This window comes from Lithobates pipiens, unplaced genomic scaffold, assembly GCF_037356315.1.
Source record: "Lithobates pipiens isolate NorthernLeopardFrog02 unplaced genomic scaffold, aLitPip1_a1.2 Scaffold_13, whole genome shotgun sequence".
In the NCBI taxonomy this organism is placed as follows: domain Eukaryota; kingdom Metazoa; phylum Chordata; class Amphibia; order Anura; family Ranidae; genus Lithobates; species Lithobates pipiens.
This window is the reverse complement of record NW_027507718.1, coordinates 549853457-549878235: the sequence shown is the minus strand read 5'-3', so window position 1 is coordinate 549878235 and position 24779 is coordinate 549853457. Positions and strand designations below refer to the sequence as shown.

The 24779-nt window shown below is 45.2% G+C and overlaps 1 protein-coding gene across 1 annotated transcript; it reads right to left on the bottom strand.

Annotated features, from left to right (window-relative positions):
• Positions 1-1271: 1271 nt before the first annotated feature.
• Positions 1272-23408, bottom strand: LOC143976258 (vomeronasal type-2 receptor 116-like). Its single transcript, XM_077478669.1, has 4 exons — positions 22631-23408; positions 18420-18641; positions 7903-8026; positions 1272-2275 (listed from the first exon to the last, which is right to left on the bottom strand). The coding sequence occupies exons 1-4, from the start codon at positions 23372-23374 to the stop codon at positions 1383-1385; spliced, it is 1983 nt and encodes a 660-aa protein (XP_077334795.1). The 5' UTR covers positions 23375-23408; the 3' UTR covers positions 1272-1382.
• Between the last annotated feature and the right edge of the window lie 1371 nt (positions 23409-24779).

The window sequence follows — 24779 nt, the reverse complement described above, 5'->3', positions numbered from 1 at the left end:
ATACCGACCGCCGCAGGCACCGGGGGGGGGCCCAATCGGGCCCCCCACCCGCGGGAAGGCAGAGACTTATATATACGCCCATATGCCTGCCCGTGCCATTCTGCCGACGTATATCGTCGTGCGGCGGTCGGCAAGTGGTTAAGTGCCCCCTGGTATTGAGGTGGTTAATCTAACATAATTCGAATGTTTAATGTCTTCTTCAGAATAAATCCTATAATTGATCAATGAGCATCTGGAACCTGTTTTTAGCTTTGGAAGAATTCATATCAGGATCTGGCGAGGTGTGGGGTAGGAGTGTTGTCTCTGCAGCATTGTATGGGGGAAGCCGAATACTCCCTTGTGGCAGAAGTTTTCAAAGAAATATATACAAGGAGAAAGATTTGTTTTGTTTTTTATTAGGTCCTATAAAGAATGAAGTCAACATGTTCTCATCAACTTAACTAATATTAAAAATGATTTTTGAATATGCCAAGCAAAATTAATTTATTAATATCTCTGGATACATCTACATACATTATAATTAAAGTGGCCCTGACACTAAAAATTACATTACAATCAGCTTATAAAAGAACATGTTTGATATTTATCTTCCGGGAAAGTGGTGAGTGAGATCTTCTCCTTCTCATGAAGAGTGATGGGTGTCTTTGGTATCTGACACTTTAGGATGATTTGGATACTTTGTCCCTCTCTGGTCACTGTGGTTCCTCTTCACTAAGTGACTACATTGTTCTGTATTGATGTAACGGCCAGTGGGAGGAATCACTACACCCAGCATGGGACAAGGTTTCCAACAAACCCAAAGTGTCTGATACCAGCGGTGTCCAGAACAGAAATTAAACTCACCATCCATCAGAGAGGTAATTACATCTTTATTTTTAAAGCAGAGCTCCACCCAAAAGGGAAAGCTCCACTTGTTTGCTTCCTCCCCCTTTCCACTGCCACATTTGGCACCTTTTGGGGGACCTTTGGGTTTTTGACAGATACCCTCTTCCACTTCCTGGTGACTTGGCCACGGCCAAGTCCCCCTGAAGTTCGGCCCCCCTCCTCCTTCCCCCACTGTCGGGCCATTCACAAAGAGCAGCACACTTTGCGCCGTAAAGAGCCGGCTGTGAAGGCTTTATTGCCGGTTTCCCTTACGAGGAATGGCGGTGGCAGCAGCTGAGAGCCATCTCAAAAATCAGTTGAGGTGAAGACACCACTGGATTCCAGGACAGGTAAGTATAAGATATAGTACTTGTAGCTGCTGACTTTTATTGTTTTCTAAAGGAGCCTGGAGCTCTGCTTTAACAATGTTCATTCTCAATACACCAGTATAATACTAAAATTAACAATAATAGAGATAATGATATAACTGCTGGTAACCCAGTGTTGCTCCATACATATTAGCGGATAACTGTTTTTGTATTCAGGTCGGGTCTGAACAGAATTATGTAACATTTTGGAAAAAATATACACCCGAGAAGTCCAGAACTTGATGCCATTATAGCAAAAACCTCCACAGCCACCATGTATTTCCCTCTGGTGCTCAGATAGGCCGGGATCATGGCAATCCAGACACTGCAGAACACCAGCATGCTGAAGGTGATGTACTTGGCCTCATTAAAACTGTCCGGTAATGTCCTGGCTAAAAAAGCGATAATGAAACTCACAGCGGCCAGAAGTCCCATATATCCCAGGACTGAGTAGAAGCCGATAACTGAACCCTCATTACACTGAATGATGATCTTCCCCTGATAAGAGTGAGTGTCCCGATCCTGGAAGGGGGGAGAAATAGACAACCAAGTGACACAGATTATGACTTGGACCATTGAGAAGACACAAATGATAGAATTGGGCAGTTTGGCTCCCATCCATTTCCTCCAGTGACTCCCAGGTCTGGTGGCTTTAAACGCAATACACACCATTATACTTTTGGCAAGTAGAGAAGAGATGGCAACTGAGAAGATGACACCAAAGGAGGTCACACGCAGCATGCAGGTCACATCTACTGGATGGCCGAGAAATAAGAACACACAGAGGAAGCTCAACATGATGGAGACCAGGAGAAGATAGCTCAGGTCCCGGTTATTAGCTTTAACAATGGGGGTGTCCTGGTAATATATAAATATCTTCAATATTAAACCATTTAGAAGACAACAGAGGATGGAGACAGCTGAAAATACGGCAACAATGGAATCATCAGTGTAGGAGAGAAATTCCACCACTCTTGGAACACACCGATCCTTCTTCTGATTTGGCCATTCATCATCAGGACATTTCATGCAGTTTTCACTGTCTGTAGGAAGAACAATACAAACACAATGAGTATTGGGGGCAGAGCTTCTGAGAAAATGAATTGTCTTGTGTTGTCTTACAGCTTGATGGGATTTCCATCAATGCATTTGGGGAGACTTAAGCCTAGAACACACAGCGGGTTGAATGAACAAAAAAAAATGGAGAGCTCTGAAGGAGCCACTATTAAAGTGGTTGTAAACCCTTACAACACACTTTGACCTACAGGTAAGCCTAGATTAAGGCTTACCTGTAGGTCCAAGAAATATATCCTAAACTTATACGGTTTAGGAGATATTTGCCCGAAGACAGGCACCGCTGTCTATGGCGCATGCGTCATAGACAGCGGCACGCAGGCGCACTGAGCGCGGCATCGTCAACGACGAAGATGCCGCGTGTGTCGGCTCCCGTATGCATGTGCGGGAGTGACGTCATCGCGGCTTTGCCGAATGACAGCGGCGGAGCTGCGAGACCCCACCGAGAAGATGGATGCGCCGGACTACAGGGGACAGCGGTGACTTCGCTGGCTCCTGTGTCAGGTAAGTGACACATAATGGACTACTATGCGATGCCTAGTAGTCCATTATGCTTTGCCTTTGCAGGGAATCAAAGAGGAAGTAAACCCATCAGGGTTTACTTCCTCTTTAACAATGTAATGTTAGTACAGCAATCTCTTCTGCTGAGCTTTTGTGTTCTGACAGGGGGATGGCCAGCCCCGCCAGAACACTCATTTAGCCATTAGCTTGGTGCCCTGATCGGAAGCCGATCGGCAGACCTTTTTCATGCCTGCTTCTGTCAGACCGGCTGCCTTACACACAGGCCAAATACCTGACATTCAGCCCATGTTTACTGGGCTTAAAGGAAAAAAATAATAAATGATATTAATCTATCACACAGTTGAACTCTTATACGTAGAGACTGTCTAAAAAAAAAAAAAAAAAAAAAAGAATGTTGGTGTCATGAAGACACAATAAAGAGTAAAAAGAAAAGCACAAGAAATGTGATAATGGGGAATTTCAGTTTAAATTGCCTGAAAACCCTGACAATGCTTTGCTACATTTTAGTCTGTTAAATATACCACGGGAAACATTTTGTTATATCTGTTCAATAATTGCAAAAACTGTTGATCACGATCCTGTGTTATCTCAGCCTAATCTAATTAGCCATTCTAGTTCTGAGTCTACAGAGTGATTAGTCTCCATGTTGCGAAGAATAGATTAGGGAGATGGTTTGAGTCGTTTAGCAAAAGAGAAGAGATCACAAAGAAGCTCTGGACAGAGCTGACATCACAAAGTGTTGGCTCCCACAGCATCAGGAGCCATTGGCTATTGAAGGCACTCGGCAGGGAGAAGGATCTAGGACCACCAGTGGGGGACTTAAAAAAGAAGAGGAGCAGAGCTGCTCTGTACAAAACCATTACACAGAGCAGGTAAGTTAACAAAACTAAAACCTTTATGCCCCGTACACACGATTGAACATTCCAACAACAAAACCGTGGAATCTTGTTTGAAGGTTGTTGGCTCCAACTTGTCTTGCATACACACGGTCACACAAATGTTGGCCAAACATTTCGAACATAGTGACGTACAAGATGTACTGCGAGCCGGTAAAAAGGAAGTTCAATAGTCATGTGATATCTCCATTACAGAGTGCTTCCGGTTCGTACTTGATTCCGAGCATGCATGAACATTTGTGCGATGGACTTGTGTACACACGTTTGGAAAGTCCGACAACAAAGTTTTGTTCCCAGAAATTTGAGAACTCACTATCCAGCATTTGTTGGTGGAAAGTCTGACAACAAATGTTCGATGGAGCGTACACATGGTCGGACTTTCAGCCAACAAGTTCACATCCAACATTTCCCGTCGGAAAGTCAGATCGTGTGTACGCGGCATTAGATTAACTTTAAAAGCAGAGTACATTTCTGGAAGATCAACAGGTGATTTACTATTGGGTTTTTGTAGGCGTAAAACACAGAGAAATGTTCATGTATTGCAGAGATGTCCTCTTGTATTTCTAGGAGCCCTCTTCAATGCAGTGAAAGGCACCATCTTGCTACCCCAAGAGAAGGTTTCAGTAATTCAGGACATAATTCGTCCAGCTCTTTCTGCTTCCCATCTCCAGGCTCTCCAGTGTCTGGGGATCATCAGTACTATGGTGGCTACCATTTCAATGGTGAAGTGGGCTCAATGGAAGATGAGACCCTTCCAAAAAGGGTTTCTTCATCAATGTCTAGGCAGCAAGACTCAGATCATTCGCATCACTTCTTCAATGAGAAACTCCCTTCCCTGGTGGCTCCAGCTGGAAAATCTGTAGAAATGTCATTCCATTCTTCCTGTCTCATGGGTACCGATAACAATGGATGCCAGCAACAAGGGTTGGGGCACTCACTGTTTGACAGAAGTGGAACAGGGCACCTGGGACTTTCCTTTCAGGAGAACGATGTCGAACATTCTAGAATTGAGGGCAGCATTCCATGCGCTGCTAGCTTTTCGTCATCTGATATCTGGAGCCTCTGTTCTACTCAGGCTAGACAACATGACGGCAGTGGCGTACAGAAGAAGACAAGGAGGTACTCAGAGCCTGTCTCTGCTTCAGGAGGTAGAGCCAATTATGACTTGGTCTGAGAAGAACCTGATCAATATAACAGCAACCTATGTACCAGGGGCGCAGAATGTCCGGGCAGACTTCCTATCTCGAGTCCTTTTAGACAACAACGAATGGTATCTTCACGAGGAAGTATTCAGTTGGATTTTGACCTTGGGGATCTCCTCAGAAGTTGACCTATTTGCCTCCCCTTGCAACAAGAAACTGGCAAGGTAGTATTCGAGGTTCCGGGATCCTCAGGCCTATGGGGTAGATGCCCTGACGGAGTGATGGAGGTTCCACCAACCCCCATTATTCTCCAGTTTCTATGGAGACTCAGGTCGGAAGCAGCAGAAGTGATAGCCATAATACCTTACTGGCACAACAGGCCCTGGTTTCCCCTGCTAATGCTTCTCAGTGTCATGGATCTGATCCCCTTACCACTCAGATCTGATCTTCTGTCTCAAGGCTCACAGTTACATCCCTGCCTGGCTCATCTGCACCTGAGGGTCTGGTTTTTGAGGGGGGAAGTTTAGAGGCTATGGGATGCCCCAAGGAGGTCATTTCTACTCTCATAAGTGCGAGGAGAAGAAGTACCAATCGGGTATATGAGGGGATTTGGGCTAGATTCACAAACCACATATCCTCCAGGTCCAACTCTGGCAGTAATCCGACAGTTCAGGATGTTTTAAGTTTCTTGTAAACTGGATTTGATGTCTTCTGATCTGTTAGTGCTCTTTGTGTTCAAGTTTCAGCAATTTCAGCCTTTTCTGGGGTGTCTTGGGCCAAACATCCTTTGGTCCAACAATTCTTCAAGGGAGCAGTCAGGCTCAGACCACAGAGGGAACCTAGATTCCCCAAGTGGGATCTACCACTAGTCCTTGACTTCTTCTCACAACTGGACAAGCCACTTTCAGTCAGAGAACTGACCCTCAAGACTTCTTTTTTAGTAGCCATATCTTTGGCAAAGAGAGTCTCTGAAATCCAGTCTCTAGGGTCAAAAGAGCCCTTTCTCACATTTTTTCCAGACAGGGTGGTCCTAATTCCAATTCTAGGGACAAATCCCAAGGTTACTTCAGTGTTCCACGAAAACTAGGATATCATGCTACCTACTTTTAATTCTGCTGGAAGTCTAGAACCACATCCACTCGATATGGGAGTTACCTTGAAGCGATACTTGGAGGTTACAGCTTCTTTTCAACAATCGGACTACCTCTTTGTTCTATTCCATGGAAAAAACAAGGGCCTTGGGGCTTCTGTCAGATCCATCGTGGCATGAGTGGTTCAAGCTGTCCAATGGGCTTACAAAGAGAAGGTCTTGGCTCCTCCTGAGGCGGTTACAGCGCATTCTATGAGAAGTCTCTCTACCTCTTGGGCGCCTTCACGTCATATTGCGCCTGAAGTTATCTGCAGAGCAGCTTCCATGTCAACAACATACTTTTATGTCTCATTATTGTATTGAGCCAGCAACTTTATCTTCTGTAAATTTTGGTTTTAAAGTTCTGTTGGTTGACAGTGTTAAATAAATCTTTTTTGTTCAGCATTTGTGCCCACCCGAGTGTGTATGGCAAGTTATTTCCCACACATTGCTGCCACGGAGTCTGTGAGGAAAATGGAAAATTCTTATCAAAATACTTATTGGAATTTTCCTTTCCTGATGGACTCCATGGCAGCAGGAGTTCCCCCCCAAATGGCTGGAGTAGGCTAGTTATCGAACATGGCCGTGGGCAGGGAGCAAAGATTTATGGGAGTTGTGTCCTATAGGGTAGTAGAGGTGGGACATAACCCACACGTTGCTGCCATGGAGTCTGCCAGGAAAGAAAAATGACTGAATGTACTGAAGTTACCATGAGCGTATAGCAGAATGAGGAATGAGGTCCGTATGGTGTACGGACCTGGCAGAAAAAGGGTTAAAGTGAAAGTTTCATTAACTTTATTAATGTTATAGAGCAGTGGTCTCCAAATTTCGGCCCAGGGGCCAGAAGTGGTCCTTTGCTTGCTTTTATCCAGCCCTTGGGGCACTATTTCATCCACTGATACCAACAATTCCCCTTACTGACATCACTGAAGGGGCACAATTCCTCCCAATTACACCAATGATGAGACTCAATTCCTCCCAATGACACCAATGACAGGGCACAATTTTTCCCAACGACACCAATGATGGAGCTCAATTGCTCCCAATGACACCAATGATGGGGTACAATTTCTCCCAATGACACCAATGATGGGGTACAATTTCTCCCAATGACTCCAATGAAAGGATATAATTCCTCCCAATGAAACCAATGATGAGGTACATTTTTTCCCAATAACACTAACAATTGAGCCCCACCACTCCAATGAAAGGACATAATTCATCCCAATGACACCAACAATTGGGGCGTTGTTTTTTCCACTGTCGTCAGGACATTTTCTACTCCCAGTGGGCACAATACAGCCCCCCTAAAGTCTGAAGGACAGTACACTGACCCTTTGTGCAGAAAGTTTGGAGACCCCTGTTATAGAGGATGGAATTAAGAGCTCAAGTTACAAAGTTACAATGTTGCAGTTTGATCATTTGTTGAGAGGAGACTGAGGAAATGCTTCCTCCTGCCCGAGGCAGACTGATGAGAGCATCTTAACCTAAGCAAAGTCACTGACTGGAGCTCAAGGATGGCTTGTTTATGCTAAATGTAGAACTTTAGGGTTAAATAAAATGTTGTGTTGCTGTACATTTTAGGAACTGACTGTGGGGCTATGAGAGGTCAACTTTAAATATAATGTGTATATAGTAGTAGCAAAATAGAGCTGGACAGGGCTGACACCGTTTCTTTTGATTTCAGTTCAAAAAATCCTATGTGTATGTCAGCTTACAACAAGCTGAGTGAATTTCTGGCGGGATCAACTGGTATACTTCGGTACTTGCAGGGTCTTTAAAGTGATAAAACATGGGGAAATGTGCACACATTGCAGAGATGTTCTTCATATATCTTATTCACTGACATACACTTTACCCTCAGTGATACCCTTCCCTTATACCCTACTAATAAATATAAACTCTACCTGAAATGTTGGAGATCTCTCCTTCCGGACATGGGGCACACTCATAGCAACATTTATGATTCGAAGATCCAAACTTTTTTCTGCTGCCAGGTAAACAGGGATCTGAGCACCGAGATATCGGAATCTGAAATCAAATATTATTGTTATTATTTTTAAAAGTCCACCATATCTCATGAAGCTATAGACACAGGTACTACAGATACAATGAGGTTCATGTTTGCCTCCACCATGAGTTCACTGTGATTTCTTCAGGTCTGAGATCCATTCAGGAGTCAGTTTTTCAGGATTTTCATCCATTTAGGGTGTTTATTGATTTATTGGTCCCCCATTATTGGTTCCCCATTGATAACGTCTGTTGATGACGAAACGCATCTGGAGGAAGGCACGTAGCGATGTCACCACGCTAGCCGACTAGGAGGACGGGCTTCGTTTGTGTATGCCGGCCGGCAATTTCTTTTTACGCATTTAACTTACCATGTAATTGCACATGCAACATTTATTTAATAAATTCATTAAGTTTTGAATATACTACACTATGGTAGCCCTTCTCTTTTCCTGAGCATTCAAGGAGAGCTCACGGACATTGTGACGGATGAAGTGAGCAGTATCACCCGATATAACCTCTGTGTTGTGGTCACCTGTAAGCTTAAAGGCCCAGGCTGGGTTCAAGCCACTTGCCTTTAATGCTTGCCATTTGGTAAGCAGAATCTACAGCTATGGTGATCAGGCACTTTATATGTTTGTGTATGCATACTGTGGTGTTTATTAACCAGTGACTACAGCATTTATATCTCCTTGATCTCCCTGGCATCATGTGGGTTTTTATGGACTCAATTGTATGAAATTTTGTAGCGCAGCTTTTTTTTTTTTTTTCTATTGATTTATATTGCATGCTGTTAGGGCCTCTATTTTAGGTTAAGCTACTTTTTTGCAAGGCTTTTCTTTAAAATTAGATGGCTTTGGTTCGGGGTTAGGGATGAGCCGAACACTCCCCAGTTCGGTTCACACCAGCACTTTTGAACGGACCTAAAATTTGTGCGAACTTTAGAACCCCATTGAAGTCTATGGGACTTGAACGTTCTAAATAAAAAGTGCTAATTATAATGGCTAATATGCAAAATATTGTCCTAAAAAGGGTTTGGGGACCTGGCTCCTGCCCCAGGGGACATGGGTCAATTCCTAAAATGTTTTTAAAAACAACCGTTTTTTCTGGAGCATTGATTTTAAAGCGGGAGTCCACCAGGACTCCGCATTTTTTTTTTTTAAAAGCCAGCAGCTACAAATACTGCAGCTGCTGACTTTTAAAATAGTGACACTTACCTGTCCAGCGCGCCCGCGATGTCGGCACCCGAAGCCGATCGCTAAGTCGTCTGTCGGGTCCTGCCGCCGCCATCTTGGGTATGGGAATCAGGAAATGGAGCCTTTCGGCTTCATTTCCCGGTTCCCTACTGCGCATGCACGAATTGCGCTGCGCAATAAGGACGCTCCCCGCTGCCTCTGGGAGCTGTGTGTTTCCCAGCAGGCAGCGGGGCACTTGCGGGAAGGGGCGGGCACTTGCGGAAAGGGGCGTAAGTTACGCCCCTTTCCGTAGAGAGCTGTCCCGGAAGTGGGTGCAGTTACCTGGATTATCCAGGTAACTGCACCCCCCTCCCCCCTGAAAGGTGCCGATTGTGGCACCGGAGGGGGGGAGGGTTCCGATGAGCGGAAGGTCCACTTTAGGGTGGACCTCCGCTTTAATGACGATTAAAGTGAAAAAAAAAATGAAATATTCCTTTAAATATCATGCCTGGGGGGTGTCTATAGTATGTTTGTGAAGTGCCATGTGTTTCCCGTGTTTAAAACAGTCCCTGCACAAAATGACATTTAACGGAAAAAAAGTAATTTAAAACTGTTTGCGGTTTTAATGTAATCTTTGGTTCCGGCAATACGGATGAAAATCTGAGAAAAATGGCATAGGTATCCCCCCTACCCATTACCAGCCCCTTTGGGTCTTGTACGGATATTATGGGGAACCCCGTACCCATATTAAAAAAAGGAAAGGTGTGGTGCCCCCAGGCCCTATATACTCAGAACAGGAGTATACAGGCGGTGCAAACAAGACAGGGACTGTGCAGGTTTGTTGTGTTAAGTTGAATCTGTTTGTAATTTTCAACTGGTACATTTTTAAAGTGTAGCTCCAGTCAAAAAATCTATTTTTAAGCTTTTTGGAAAACATAGGGAAGGGTTATCACCCCTGTATAATTTTTTTGGCTAACCGTCTTTTTTCATCTCACTTCCTGTTGTCTCCTTCTGTTTGCAAGTAGTAGACGTTTGTAAGTTGGATGTTTGAAAGTAGGGGCCTGCCTATATGCTCTGCACAAATGTGCGCCTAAGGTGTTGGTGTTGCCACAACACTGTAAGCCCTCAAAATGACTCTTGGTAGGCGTTGGGGAGCCCTGCTGTGAACAATTATATCAAGAATTGTAATTGCATGCCATTGTTGAACACTGGTAGAAAAATAGGGCCTTTGGTGGTTGTGGTAGTGGTACTGGTGCCACAACACTGTAAGTACTCACAGCTACTCTCGGTGGGCGCAGGAACGGGCCCTGTTGTGAAATATTATACCAAGAATTGTAATTAGATGCCCCTGTTAAACAGGGGCTGAAAAATTGGGCCTTAGGCACTGTTTGCTGTTGCCACAACACTGCAACCTCTCCCAGATACTCTAGCTGGATTGCAGGAATGAGCACTGCTGCAAAGCATTGCATCAAAAATTGTAATTACCCGCCCCTGTTAAACAGGGGCTGAAAAATTGGGCTGGTGGCGCTGGTGCCACAACACTGCAACCTCTCCCATATACTCTATTTGTAGTGCAGGAATAAGCCCTGCTGCAAACCATTGCATCAAAAATTGTAATTACACGCCCCTGTTAAACAGGGGCTGAAAAATTGGGCTGGTGGCATCACCCAGAATCAAAAATGTTCTTCCAAGATATCAGCAGAGGAAGAGGATAGACAGTCAACATAACAGGACAGTCACTCAGCATCAGCATAGGCAGTCTTGAAGGGATGTGATATTTAAAAAAAAAATATTTGGTTACATCAGCTTCAGGTGCTTGGTAGCTGGTGGTGATACAAGACTGATTCATCTTTATGAAGGTCAGTCGATCAACCCAGTCGGTGGACAGGCACACCCTGTGATCAGTTACAAAGCCACCAGCAGCACTGAAGGTGCATTCCGAAAGAACGCTGGGAGCAGGACAGGCCAGTAGCTCAATTGCATACTGTGAAAGCTCTGGCCAGTGATCCATCCTCAAGACCCAGTAAGCCAGAGGATTTTCGGTGGGAAAGGTGTCCAAGTCTGGCCTTGCCCCTAGGTATTCCTGCACCATGTAAATCAGACGCTGGCGATGGTTGCTGGAACCGATCATACCTTGGGGCCGCGGACTAAAAAATTGTCTGAACGCATCAGTCAGACTGCCACCTACTCCACTGCTTCTTCTGACCGATGCCTCAGCAACAGGTTGTCCAGGACCAGGAGTTTGTAACCTCCCAGTTTCTGGGAACACGTTGCACAGACCTTTCTGCAAGGCCTCCAGAGATGTCTCATCCTCTGCTCCCTCTGCGACGGCAAGATAAGGTCGGCAACCTTACCCTTGTACCGTGGATCAAGGAAAGTGGCCAGCCAGTAATGGTCCTTCTCCTTGATCCGAAGAATACGAGGGTCCTTCCGCAGGCTTTGCAGGATCAGGGAGGCCATGCACAGTAGGTTAGCTGAGGCATTCGGTCCGGAGTCCGCTGGGTCACTAAAGACAACATGATCCGCAGCCACCTCCTCCCAGCTACGTACAAGTCCACGGGTTTCTTGGGACTGTAAATCATCCCTTCAAGAATGCTGCTCCTGATGCTGAGTGCCAGGCTCCACCTTCATGCTGACACAATCATCCTCCTCCTCCTCCTCCTCCTCCTCCTCCTCCTCCTCCTCCTCCTCTTCCTGTGTGATGAGTGGGACAGCAGGAACACTGTCTGGATAAAGGGGGCCTTGAGAGGTAAGGAAGTCCTCCTCTTCCTGCCTCTGTTCTGCCTCAAGTGCCCTGTCCATTATTCCACACAGCGTATGCTCCAACAGGTAGACAAGAGGTACAGTGCCACTGATGCATGCACTGTCACTACTCACCATCCTTGTGGCCTCCTCAAACAGTGACAGGACAGTGCATGCATCCCTGATCATGCCCCACTGGTGTGGTGAGAGAAAACCGAGCTCACCTGACCCTGTCCTGGTGCCGTAGTCGCACAGGTACTCATTGATGGCTCTCTGCTACATGTGCAGCTGCTGCAGCATGGCCAACGTTGAGTTCCACCTGGTGGGCATGTCACATATAAGGCGGTTCTTGGGCAGGTTCAACTCCTTTTGGAGCTCAGCCAGCCGAGCACAGGCATTAAATGATCTGCGGAAATGCACACAGACTTTCCTGGCCTGCTCCAGGACATGCTGTAAGCCCGGGTACCTGCCCAAGAACCGCTGCACCACCAGGTAAAGGATGTGAGCCACACAGGGCACATGGGTCAGTTGTCCCTGTCGGAGGGCGGCGAGGAGGTTGGTGCCATTGTTGCAAACCACCAATCCTGGCTTAAGCTGGTGTGGCGTCAACCACCTCTTGGCCTGCCCCTGCAGAGCTGACAAAATATCTGCCCCATTGTGGCTCCTGTCCCCCAAACAAACCAGCACAAGCACGGCATGGCATCATTTTGCCTGCGTACTTGCATAGCCCCTTGAACGCCTACAGAGCACCGCTGGTTCCAAGGACTGAGCACTGGAAGAGGCCATGGAGGAAGAAGAAGAGGAGGGGGTGGAGGAGAGAGGTGTGACACAACCAATAGAAGCATTTTGGAGGCGTGGTGGCGGAACAACCTCCAACACTACTGCACCTTGTCCTGCATCCTTCCCAGCTGCCAGAAGAGTGACCCAATGGGCCGTGAAAGACTGGTAACCTCCCTGTCCATGCCTGCTGGACCATGAGTCAGCGGTAATATGCATCTTACCGCTGACCGCCCTGTCCAGCGAGGCAAGGACATTGCCTTCCACATGCCGGTAGAGAGCCGGAATCGCCTTCTGTGAGAAAAAGTGGTGTTTGGGGACCTGCCACTGAGGAACCGCACATTGCACAAACTCACGGAAGGGGGCCGAGTCTACCAACTGAAAAGGTAGCAGTTGAAGTGCTAGCAATTTAGCCAAGCTAGCATTCAACTGCTGGGCATGTGAATGGCTGGGAGTGAACTTCTTTCTATGGTCCAGCAGCTGGGGCAGGGAAATTTGCCTGCTACAATCGTACGTGGGTGTACTGCTAGCAGAGTGCCCGCAAGTACTTTCCTGTGACACACCTAATTCTACAGCTTCATTCCACTCAGTGCAGGTTTCAGAGAGGACTGAAGGTCTAGTGGGGTTGGAGATCCCGGCTGATGAGAAGCAAGGAGAGGTCCGCTTTGTTCTTTGGTGTGGGTCTTTGAGGTAAGCTTGCCAACGAGCTGCATGGCAGGTCAACATATGTCTGGTCCAGCATGTGGTGCCCAATCGGCTGATGTTTTGGCCACACGAGATACGCTTGAGACATATGTTGCAAATAGTAGCGGTGCGATCTGATGCACTCGTCTCAAAAAAGGCCCACACCAAAGAACGTTTAAAATAACACGCAGAGGTAGCGCCCTGCACAGGCGGAGCTCTGCGGTGTGATTCAGTTGGTGTGCTGCCTCTAAGCTGGTCCCCAGAGGGCATCCTGCCTCATTGGAGATGTGCCTCCTCCTCCTCCTCCTGCTCTCTCCTACCAGGCACCCACTTGGAGTCAATGCCCTCATCATCCCCTACCTCTTCATCACTGGAGCAAACCTGGCAGTATGCTGCAGCTTGTGGAACATGACTGCTAGATTGCTGTGCTTCTTGAGCATCCCCTCTCTCTGCGCTCACGCTACTGCCTTCCTCTAGCTGAGTATCATCATCAGATCCTAAAAAAAACACTGGGTATCCTCCTGGAGCATGTACCCAACACTGTGCTCAAAGAGTTCGGGGGACTCCTCAGGAGGATGTGGTGGGTCTAGGGAAGGAGTCACTGACGATGACATTGAGACGAGGGAAGAGGATGCATTGGCAGCTGCTTTGCTAGTACCCTGAGCCTGGGTGTGAGAAGATGAGGAGGATGAAGAGGGCTTGGTCATCTACTCTGCCAAGTCTTCGGCATGATGCGGCTCAACACGTCCTGCTGTCGAAAATAAGGACAAGCGTGTTCCATGGCCACGTGCTGATGACAATGTACTGCATCCACAACCAGCACTGTTGTCTCTAGCCACAGAGCCTGCTTGCCCTCTTTTATTGGCTCGTGCCTGTCTGCTTCTCCTTGTTGGCCTTCCAGACATGGTAATGGCCTGCAGGGAGATGGGAAAACCAGCAATTGGGTAGTGAATATTGTGCTGGAGGCACAAAACACCCACTAACTCCTGCTAATGCCGTTATTATAGAACACCAGCAATAAAGAGTAGATATAGGTGTATATTGTGCTGTGCTGGAGGCACACAACACCAACTAACTCCTACAGATGCCTTTATTATAGAACACCAGCAATAAAGGGTAGATACAAGTGTATATTGTGCTGTGCTGGAGGCACACAACACACACTGATGGCTCAATTACAGAAGAGCAATATAGGTAGATACAGGTGTATACTGTGCTGAAGGCACACAGACAACACCCACAAACTCCTTCAGATGGCTGATGGCTCAATTAGAGAAGAGCAATATATGTAGATACAGATGTATACTGCACTGAAGGCACACAGACAACACCCACTAACTCCTGCAGACGCCGGAACATTACACAAGGCTGCCGCGCTGGCGGAATTATATAGTGTGGGGCGTATACTACACAGGCTGAGCTATAATTGGCCGCAGGCATCCTGCCTGTGGCCAATCATGGCTCTCCTCGCTGCCGGCGCTGTGATTGGCCAAGCATGCGGGGTCACAGTGCATGCTTGGCCAATCATAAGCCAGCAATGCACTGCAATGGCGCAGTGCATTGTGGGCCATGAGTGCCACACGAATTTGGCATGAACAGCCCATAACGTCGGTATTCGCCGAACGTGCAAACAGCTGATGTTCGAGTCGAACATGCGTTCGACTCGAACACCAAGCTCATCCCTATTCGGGGGTGTTTTAGGGTTTTCCTAAAAAAAAAAATCTTGCTTTTGTATTTTATGTTTGTAGGGTTTTAGGTTTAGGGTTCTCAAACCACAACATTCACTTGTTTCAGACCTGATCTGTTCTTGAGGCTGCTTTTTTTCTTTTTCACAGCAGATGGATGTATTGTTCAATTTAAAGAAAAAAATGCCCATGGGACTTTTGTTAAATTTGCTCCAAGGAAAAAAATGAATGCCTCATTACATAAAATTTTGATTTCATATTCAATTTAAAAATAAACAATATGAACAGTACATATATTATGGTATAAAAATGAGAAAAAAAAACACATATCAATTGATGTATATTTCCACATATAGGCAACATTACACATAAAGACACAGATAGGTAAATGTTGGAATATATCTCAACACGTTTCATGAAACAATGTTCACTTCATCAGGAGACAATAACATCCAATGTATACACCAACATAGAAGTCTAAAGAGTAACAAAACCAGAAGAATGTTCACAAATAGGCCAAATGACATAGAGGGGCACCAAAGGACATGCTCAGTCTGGGAGCTGAAAATAAGGTGGGACATTCAGCAGGGGCACACAGAGGGATCCAGTAAGACAGGACAAAAATTGTTATAAGGCTGTATAAGGACCTGTGGTACAAGTAACAAATGAAAAACGGCATCCACGTGGTGTGTCAACAGCCCAAAGAAAGTCAAATTGTCCTGCTTATGAAACGGGGTTACCCCTCTCACATATTATATTTGCTATAAAAATTGAACCATTACCATTAGTTATCAGGGTTATTAGACATAAAAATGGGGGATAGGGAACATAAACATGTGCTTGTTTGCTGATGATGGGATCTCCATGCTATCTAGATGTTACCTTCACAACTGTCCAATGTTCTGTATGCTCTGTGCTTTTTGTGACATTTCCTATTATAAGTTCAATGAAACTAAATCACATATCCCAGGTCTAAAACATTTTCCCACAACAGAATCTCTCTGAACCCCCTACCCATATGTCTGGGAAATGGTAGGCATTAAATATTTAGGAAACTCCAGTGGTGGCTGGTGCTGGAGGATTTTGGGAGGGGTGCAGGTGGGCTCACCCAGGTCCGCACTCACCCTACAGTGGAGCCTTCCAGCTGTCATGGCTCCCCTGGTGCCTGGCGGTGGGGCATCAGGGTTGAGGAAATATTTCAAGATGTGGTGTGACATCCATATTGAGATTTTGCTCAGCAAATTTGTGATACATGAGGAGATTGAGGAGTCGAGATATAGATCTGGTTGTCGACAGAATAGAGGTGGTATTGGAAGCCATGGGAGGTTAGTAACTAGCCCAGGTAAGATGTGTAGAGAGATAATAAAAAGGGCCCAAGGACGGAGCTTTAGGATACCCCAATAGAAAAAGGAAGAGGAGCGGGGGAGATGAGGAGAGTTGGTGGATATGGTGAGAGTTGGTAGAGATGGTAGATAATGGTGAGAGATGCAAAAAGCAGTCAGGGAGGCAGAGGGAGTGTAGTTTATTGAGGAGGAATGGGTGGTCAACTGTGTCAAAGGCAGCAGAAAGGTCCAAGAGTATAAGTATGAGTATGGAGTACTAGTCATTGATTTTAGCATTTGGTAGGTCATTGGTGAGTTTTAGTAGGGCAGTTTCAGTGAAATGTTGTGGACGGAAGCCGGAATGTAGGGGATGGAAAAGTTTGTTGAACGTGAAGTAGCAACTCACAAGGTTGTGGACAAGGCATTCAAGAAGCTTGGAGGCAAATGGGAGCAGGGAAATGGGTCTTAAATTATTCATATAGGTGGGTTCCAGTGAGGGTTTTTTTAAGTATGGGGGTAACCAATGCACGTTTGAGTGGAGAGGGAAAGGTGCCGGAGGAGAGGGAGAGGTTGAAGATGTGGGTTACAGATTTTAGGATAGAGTAGGAGGGTGGGTGCAGTAATTGTGAGGGGACAAGGTCCAGCAGACTGGTGGTGAGGTGGGCCATGGAAAGGAGTTTAGCAACTTCCTCAGCGGTAACATGGTTAAAGGAAGAAAGTATTGATTGTGGTGTTGGACCTGGTGTGTTGGTTGGGGCAGAAAGCAGGACACTAGATATCTCATCACAAATTGTGTTGATTTTGTTTTTGAAATGATTGGCAATCTCACTCCTAATAATATCCCACAATGGTCACCCCTAATAGTTCCCCACAACTGTCACACCTAATAATATCTCAGAACTGTCACGCCTAATAATATCCCACAACTGTCACCCCTAATAATATCTCACAACTGTCACACCTAATAATATCTCACAGCTGTCACACCTAATGATATCTCACAACTAATACTATCCACCAACTGTCACTGCTAATAGTTCCCCTCAACTGTCACACCTAATATCTCACAATTGTCACACCTAATAATACCCCCCGACTGTCACTTCTAATAATATCCCACAACTTTCACACCTACTAATGTCCCTGTATATAATCTGTCACCAATTAGCAGAGGTGTTCCTGTTTGGTGACATTAGATCAGGTACCATTTATCCAGGAGACACCTCTAGAAGCTCTGAATGTTCTAATGGGATTTACTTTCAACAATAAAATGGAAAACACAAAGAGGCAACCAGATAGACACCTTTTGTTTCTTTCTATATATCTTTTTCATGTAGTGCAGAGGACACATTATAAGGACATCCTGAATTTCTCAATTCCACCATTGAATGTTTAATTATTATTCTGCTGATTTCAGTGCTGCTATTTCCTGTAATAATTATATTCCACGTCTAAATAGGCATGCGCACAGGGTGTCCCGGGTGTTCCTGGGCACACCCTATTCACCCAGTGTGGAGCAGATTCCCCCTGTTTAGACCCCTGATATTTCACATAAAAAAACCCTAACAGGGCTCCCAATTTATTTATTTTTTTAAATTGTAAAAAATAATAAAAAGTAAAATAATAAAAATAAAAACAACTTATACCACCCACTGCCTTACTGACTTCAATCTCTACCCTACTGACACCATCCATTGCACTACTGACACTGTCAGTATATATATACATGCACACACATACAGTAAGTGTCTGAGCTTTGGGTGCACATCTATGTCATTTATGTCAGAGATTTACATTCTCTCTGGTACCTCCTCTGACAACTTTATTCCACAACACATACATATTCACATAGAAAATAAAGAACCTTTATGTACACCAATTGTTTACAATCAAAAAATCTTCAGTGGCTTCAAAAATGACCCCATACATGGAGAGGCACATTGGCACACTGGCAAGCATTTCTTAAATTAAGACCAGAAAATCTCTAAAATCAAAAACAATATAAACAGAAAATAAAGGGATTTCTTACTTTTCCTTTTCTCCAGAAAATAGTATCACTCATTTTGGGAAATTGTTTGGGAACATAATCTGGGCTTTGAATGGTGGCGATTGTTTTTAATAAAGGAGGTGCATTGGTAAAAGAAATCCAGCTTTGTAAAAAAAGATCGTTTGGAATTTCTCTTCTCTCATTAAAGTAGATCTCGCCATCATCGGGGTCGGTGTAATGAACGTTTCTCACATACTTGTGCAGCTTTTCATGGAAAACAGAAGAACAAACATTACTATTAGAAATGGTCCGAACACCCCCCACCCCCCCCCCCCCCCCCCCACAGCAGAACTCCTGAACAGGGAAAAAGTTCTAACCTGAACGGCGAACCCCATTGAAGTCTATGGGAGTGAAACAGAAAAAATCTAAAGTAATTGGCCATAAAAGTGTTATGGGAGCCTGGGTATGTATCAATGCAAAAAAAACATTTTTTAAACAATCATTTTTTTCAGGGGCAGAGATTTTAATGATGCTTAAAGTGCAACAATAAAAATGAAAAAAATTCCTTTAAATATAGCACCTGGAGGGTCCCCTTAGTCTGCCTTTAAAGTGGCGCATCTGTAGCACGTATAGAACCTGCTGCAGCAAACATTACATTTATATATATATATATATATATATATATATATATATATATATATAGTCAAATCACATTTCAATTGACTCGCAGTCAAGCAATACCAGGCCTTTATCCAAGCACGCAGCCTGGCAGGTCAGGAAAGGATAGGGACGAGCGAGTGCCCCACTCTCCTGAATCATACCAGTCCACATGTTGCACATTTGTCACTTGCCACTTCACCTGCCAAACTTTGTGGATTGTCACTTGCCACATCACATGCCACCAGATGTGGATTGTCACTTACCACATCACCTGCCACACATTGCGGATTGTCACTTGCCACACATTGCGGATTGTCACTTGTCACGCCACCTGCCACACGTTGCGCATTGTCACTTGTCACGTCACCTGCCACACATTGCGGATTGCCACTTGTCATGTCACCTGCCACACATTGCGGATTGTCGCTTGTCACGTCTTCTGACACACGTTGCGGATTGCCACCTTTCACGTCACCTGCCACACATTGTGGATTGTCACGTCACCTGCCACATGTTGCAGATTGTCACTTGTCATGTCACCTGCCACACATTGCGGATTGTCACTTGCCATACATTGCTGATTGTCACTTGCCATGTCACGTGCCACACGTTGCAGATTGTCACTTGCCACACGTTGATGCTTGTCGCTTGCCACATCCCCTGCCACACATTGTGGATTATCACTTGTCACGTCACCTGCCATGCCACCTGCCACACATTGCGAATTGTCACTTGTCTGCTACAATTGTCACTTGCTGTGTCACTTGCCGGTTAAGGTGTGGATTGTCACTTGCTGTGTCCCAGAGTGAAGTCAGGCAGCAGAGAGATGATGTAATCTTTTTGCTGCCCGCAGCTGCACAGTGAGGGTGAAACTGCAGTAATGCAGGGTGGGCGGTGAGAGATGATGTCATCTCTGTTCCCCTGCCCACTGGCCTGCTGATTGGCCAGCCCGCCTGCTCACCTGCCACCGGTCCTGTTCGCCAGCTCACCTGCAGATTGACCCACTGTTTAATCACCCGCTGACCCGCCCACATGCTTACTCACCCCCTGACTGGATTGGCCCACCCGCCGCGCTCACTCACCTATGCCGGCCCATCACTAATTTGTTGGGGGGGGGGCAATTGCCCCATTGCCCTCTTCCTGGATCTGCCCCTGTCAGCTGCAGAACATAAGGTTTTTCACCTTAATGCATTGGATGTAAACCCCCAACATTTTTTTTCATTAAGGCTTGTACCTGGTACAGCATATGATTTCATGTCATCTGTGCCCAGTCTTACCATGAAGAGTTAATCCAGCTCTGAGCAATCCTCTTATCTTCTTTCAGTGAGATAAAAACTGACAGACAAAGACATGCTAGTCCTTCTTCCCCCTTGCTGTGAGTGACAGCTCATTTCCTTATCTCATGCACTAGTATTCAGTGAGACATTCAGTGTACTTTGCAAGCATCATCATCATCCCTCTCTAAGCATCTCAGAGTTATTACTACAGTAGGAGATTGTTGTGTAGTTATGTAGTTGTGGAACAGATGTGTGGGAGTCACAGGAGGCCATGAGCGCGCTCTGCTTCCTTTGCGCCTCTGTCTGGACAAAGGGGAGTGTAGAGCTGGGCGGGGAGTCTAGAGATGTCACAACTCTGCCCACTTAGCTCCAGAGCATAGACACACCCTGATGATCAGTGCACCGATTACATCCCTAGATGTCCTCTGTGAGGAGATGCCACTGATCGGCTCTCCTCTCCTAACACTCTGTCAGTGTGAGACGAGGAGTGACGATTACTGGCACCTCTGTGTTTACATGTGACTGGCTGTGATTGGACACAGTGGCTCTTTACACAGATCGGGGGTTGCTAGGACATGGCACGGCCATGATCACTGTGCTGGGTGCGCGAAAGAGTGGTCGTTCTGGAGGGCCGTCATAACAAGCTCCGTGCTGCCCAGCCGTCATTTGACGGCCAGTGGGCGGGAAGAGGTTAAGGTGCAATGTGGACCAGATGCATGATCCCCCGGGAGGTTATCCCGCACCGTGACTCGGGGGTTCATGCCCTATGAACATGCAGGTGATTTAGTTAGGGTCCATCTAGGGGGATCTTTTTAGGGTCGTCTGTCCCAGATCCAGGTGGGAGGATCACTTTGCTTTATGGGGGACATTAATTGATCTGAATACGGGATTTCATTGTGGGGTGGGTTAGTTGGGGATATGGGAGTTGTTTTATAAGGGAGGGACACGGGATATTCAAGTGATGCTAAAGTCTTACCTGCTCTGTGTATTTGGATTTGCACAGGGCAGTCTGGATCCTCCTCTTCTAGGGTCCCGCTTCAGTGCTCTGGCCCCTCCCTCCTGTCAAGCAGCTTGCTATGGGACCACCCGAGCCAAGCTACAGCTCCGTGTGTCCATTTTGACCCCACATTCTCTCTCTCTTCATTGGCTAACTAACTTTGACAGCAGTGGGAGCCAATGGCACCACTGCTGTGTCTCAGCCAAAGAGGAGGGAGAGTCGTGCACTTGTGGATATCGCTGCATAGAGATGGGGCTCAGGTAAGTATTAGAGGGCTGCTACACACAGAAGGCTTTTTATCTTAATGCATAGAATGCACCTTCTCCCTTTACAACCCCTTTCAAGTGATTTTTACAATTTTGTGTTTGTCTAATGCCCCGTACACATGATCAGACTTTCCGACAACAAAACCGTGGATTTTTGTTCGAAGGTTGTTGGCTCCAACTTGTCTTGCTTACACACGGTCACACAAATGTTGGCCAACAATTACGAATGTAGTGACGTCCAAGACGTATGGTGAATCGATGTGATGTCTCCATTACCAACGCTAGTTTTACAAGATCGAGCACTTCAGGCTCGTACTTGATTCCGGGCATGCGTGTTTGTAATTTGGACTTTTGTACACAAGATCGGAAAATCTGACAACAGACATTTGGCAGAAAGTTTGAGAGCATGCTAGCCAACACTTATTGGCAAATGTTTGATGGAGTATACACACGATTGGACTTACCGCCAACAAGCTCACATCCAACATTTCCCGTCGGAAAATCCAATTGTGTGTACGCGGCATAATAAATTATAAGGAGTTCGCTATTGGTTGTCTATACAGCACTTTTTTTGTTATTTTGGTATGTCATAGTTAAGCCTCATAAGCCTCATACACACGATCGGACTTTGTACAAACTTTCCAGTGGATTTCTGTACAAAGGACGTTGGCCGTGAACTTGTATTGCATACACACGATCTGACTTTTTCAGCCAACTTTCACCAAATCACGTTATTTTTCTGCTCTTTACTGCCACTTTTGGTCAACTTCTGTATTGTTGTCTGATCTTTGGCATTGGTTCTGAGCGTGCGTGTTTGTAAAGTCTGATGGTTTTCTGTACACACGATCGGATTTTGCTCCATCGGGCTTATGTTGTCGAAAAGTTTGTCCGTTCGCACAGCCAACAAAAGTCTGATGAAAAACGAAAAAGTTTTGTCCGATGGAGCGTACACATTGTCAGATGTTCCCTTAAAAGAGCTAATTTGTATGTTTGTTGTCAAAAAGTCTGATCGTATGTATGGGCCTTAATATACACAATTATTATCCAACTTACTCTGTGCTGGAATCCATTTTGTTCGGATTTATTTTTCTTCATGAACATTCTATGTAGAGCATGGGCCAGAACATATACAGCCGTGTATATAAAGGAGGGATGAGTTGTATGAGAAGACATTAAAGTTGAAACATCTCTTACACCTGTACAAGGTTTTACATCCATTTTATATTTTTCTTGAAAATAGAGATTTTTTTGTGAGTTTGGGGAAAGGCATTTAAACCCTAAAACCCAAATATCTTCCAGTAGGGGGTCAGTTAAGCAGTTGGAGAAGGTGACACCTTTGGTATAAACATCCAGGTTTTGTTTTTTTTCTCGCGGCCACACAAATATGAAGCTGTGGTTAAGTAATGTATACTTAAAATAATATAAATCAGTTAACTTAATCCATGATGGTGGGAAAATAAATGTGATATTTTCTGCACCAGAGTATAAACGAAAAACAAAATTATAAAAGTTAGTTATGGAAGTTCCGCACACAATGACGACCTTAGCCTTTGATCCAGTAATTAATCCTGATGTGCGAAAATCATTAACGGTATTTCGTTTGAGTTGAATGATATAATCTGTGCAGATCCCATGTTCTCTCATCATCTTGCTCAGTTCTTGGGACTCCTCATCACCTCTGCCATCCTCTGGTGTTATTATTCCAACCCAGTTCCACCCAAAATGCTGCAAAAAAGTAATAATAGCTTCAAAACGGACCCAATCTTCAGGTGTCATATGGAATAAAGTTGGAAACATGTTTCTATCCTTCAGACTAGTGTCAGTGACTCTGTAATTGACCTGGATAAGATGTTGGGAAATATTTTAATGTGATGTTATTTATTATTGATACTTATATAGTGCCATCAATTTACGCATCACTTTACATTTATACAGTATATTGTACATTTCCATCAGTCCCACATCCTCAACAGGCTTACAATCTAAGGTCCCTAACTCACATTTATACAGTATCATACAAAAGTGAGTACACCTGTTTGTCTCACATGTTTGTAAATATTTTGACAAAACGCGCAGGGCGGAGCGACACGCTGACGTCGCCTTGTGTTTACATCTTGTTTGTGCGCTGGCCGGCACATCAGACATAAGGCTTATGTTGACGCTAACATTGTAAGTGCAATACTTTCTATTTTAAAGTTTTAATAAATGGAAAAGGTTTTACACTATTTGGAGCCTTTATTTTTTATGTACCACCTCCATCCATCTACCTGTCTGAGCCTATGAGAAGTGGCTTGAGGATAACTGAACGTGCTTACTGTGTAATGGAACCGGGCTGTGTTTAAACTACAAATGTTTTCCTTGATCCTCTGTAACGGGGGAACATGGTTAGCTGGTAAGAAGTGATTTCTTCTATCATGTGGTGGATTCAGCAGATGATTTGACAGCGTTTGGAGACGCCATTGTTCACATTGATGGACTATATCATTATTTGAGCACTGGTGGACTTTTTTACTGATTTTGTATTTATGCAATTACTAACTACTGATTGCTTATAGGTTTAGCGCTATTTTTCTTCTGATTCATGCCTACTGTGTTTATGTTATACAGGAGAATTGCAGCTTGTATTATGTTTTGGAATTTTGTATTTTTTATCCTCTTAGCGCAGTTTCTTTACCCTTTTCTTTATATCTTTTCATGTGACAACACTGAAGAAATGACACTTTGCTACAATGTAAAGTAGTGAGTATACAGCTTGTATAACACCGCGTACACACGATCAGACTATCCGGAGGACTTAGTCCGGTGGACCAGAGTCTGCTGGATAATTTGACCATGTGTGGGCTCCGGCAGACTTTTTCTTCCCAAAAGTCCGGTGGACTTTGAAAGAAGTCTTGACTCAAAATTGTCCGCCAGACTCGGCTTTCAGACGGACAATCCGCTCATCTGTGTGCTAGTCCGCCGGACTTTCCAAAAGCACCTTGTCCCCATGTTGATGAGGACAAGGGCCTCTTCCCGACAACCCTGGCTGTTGGGGTCTGAGGGCGGGGGGCTTATCGGAATCCGGGAGCCCCCTTTAATAAGGGGGCCCCCGGATCCTGGCCCTCCACCCTATGTGAATGAGTATGGGGTACATCGTACCCCTACCCATTCACCTAGGGGGAAAAGTGACAATAAGAAAAACACACAACACAGGTTTTTAAAG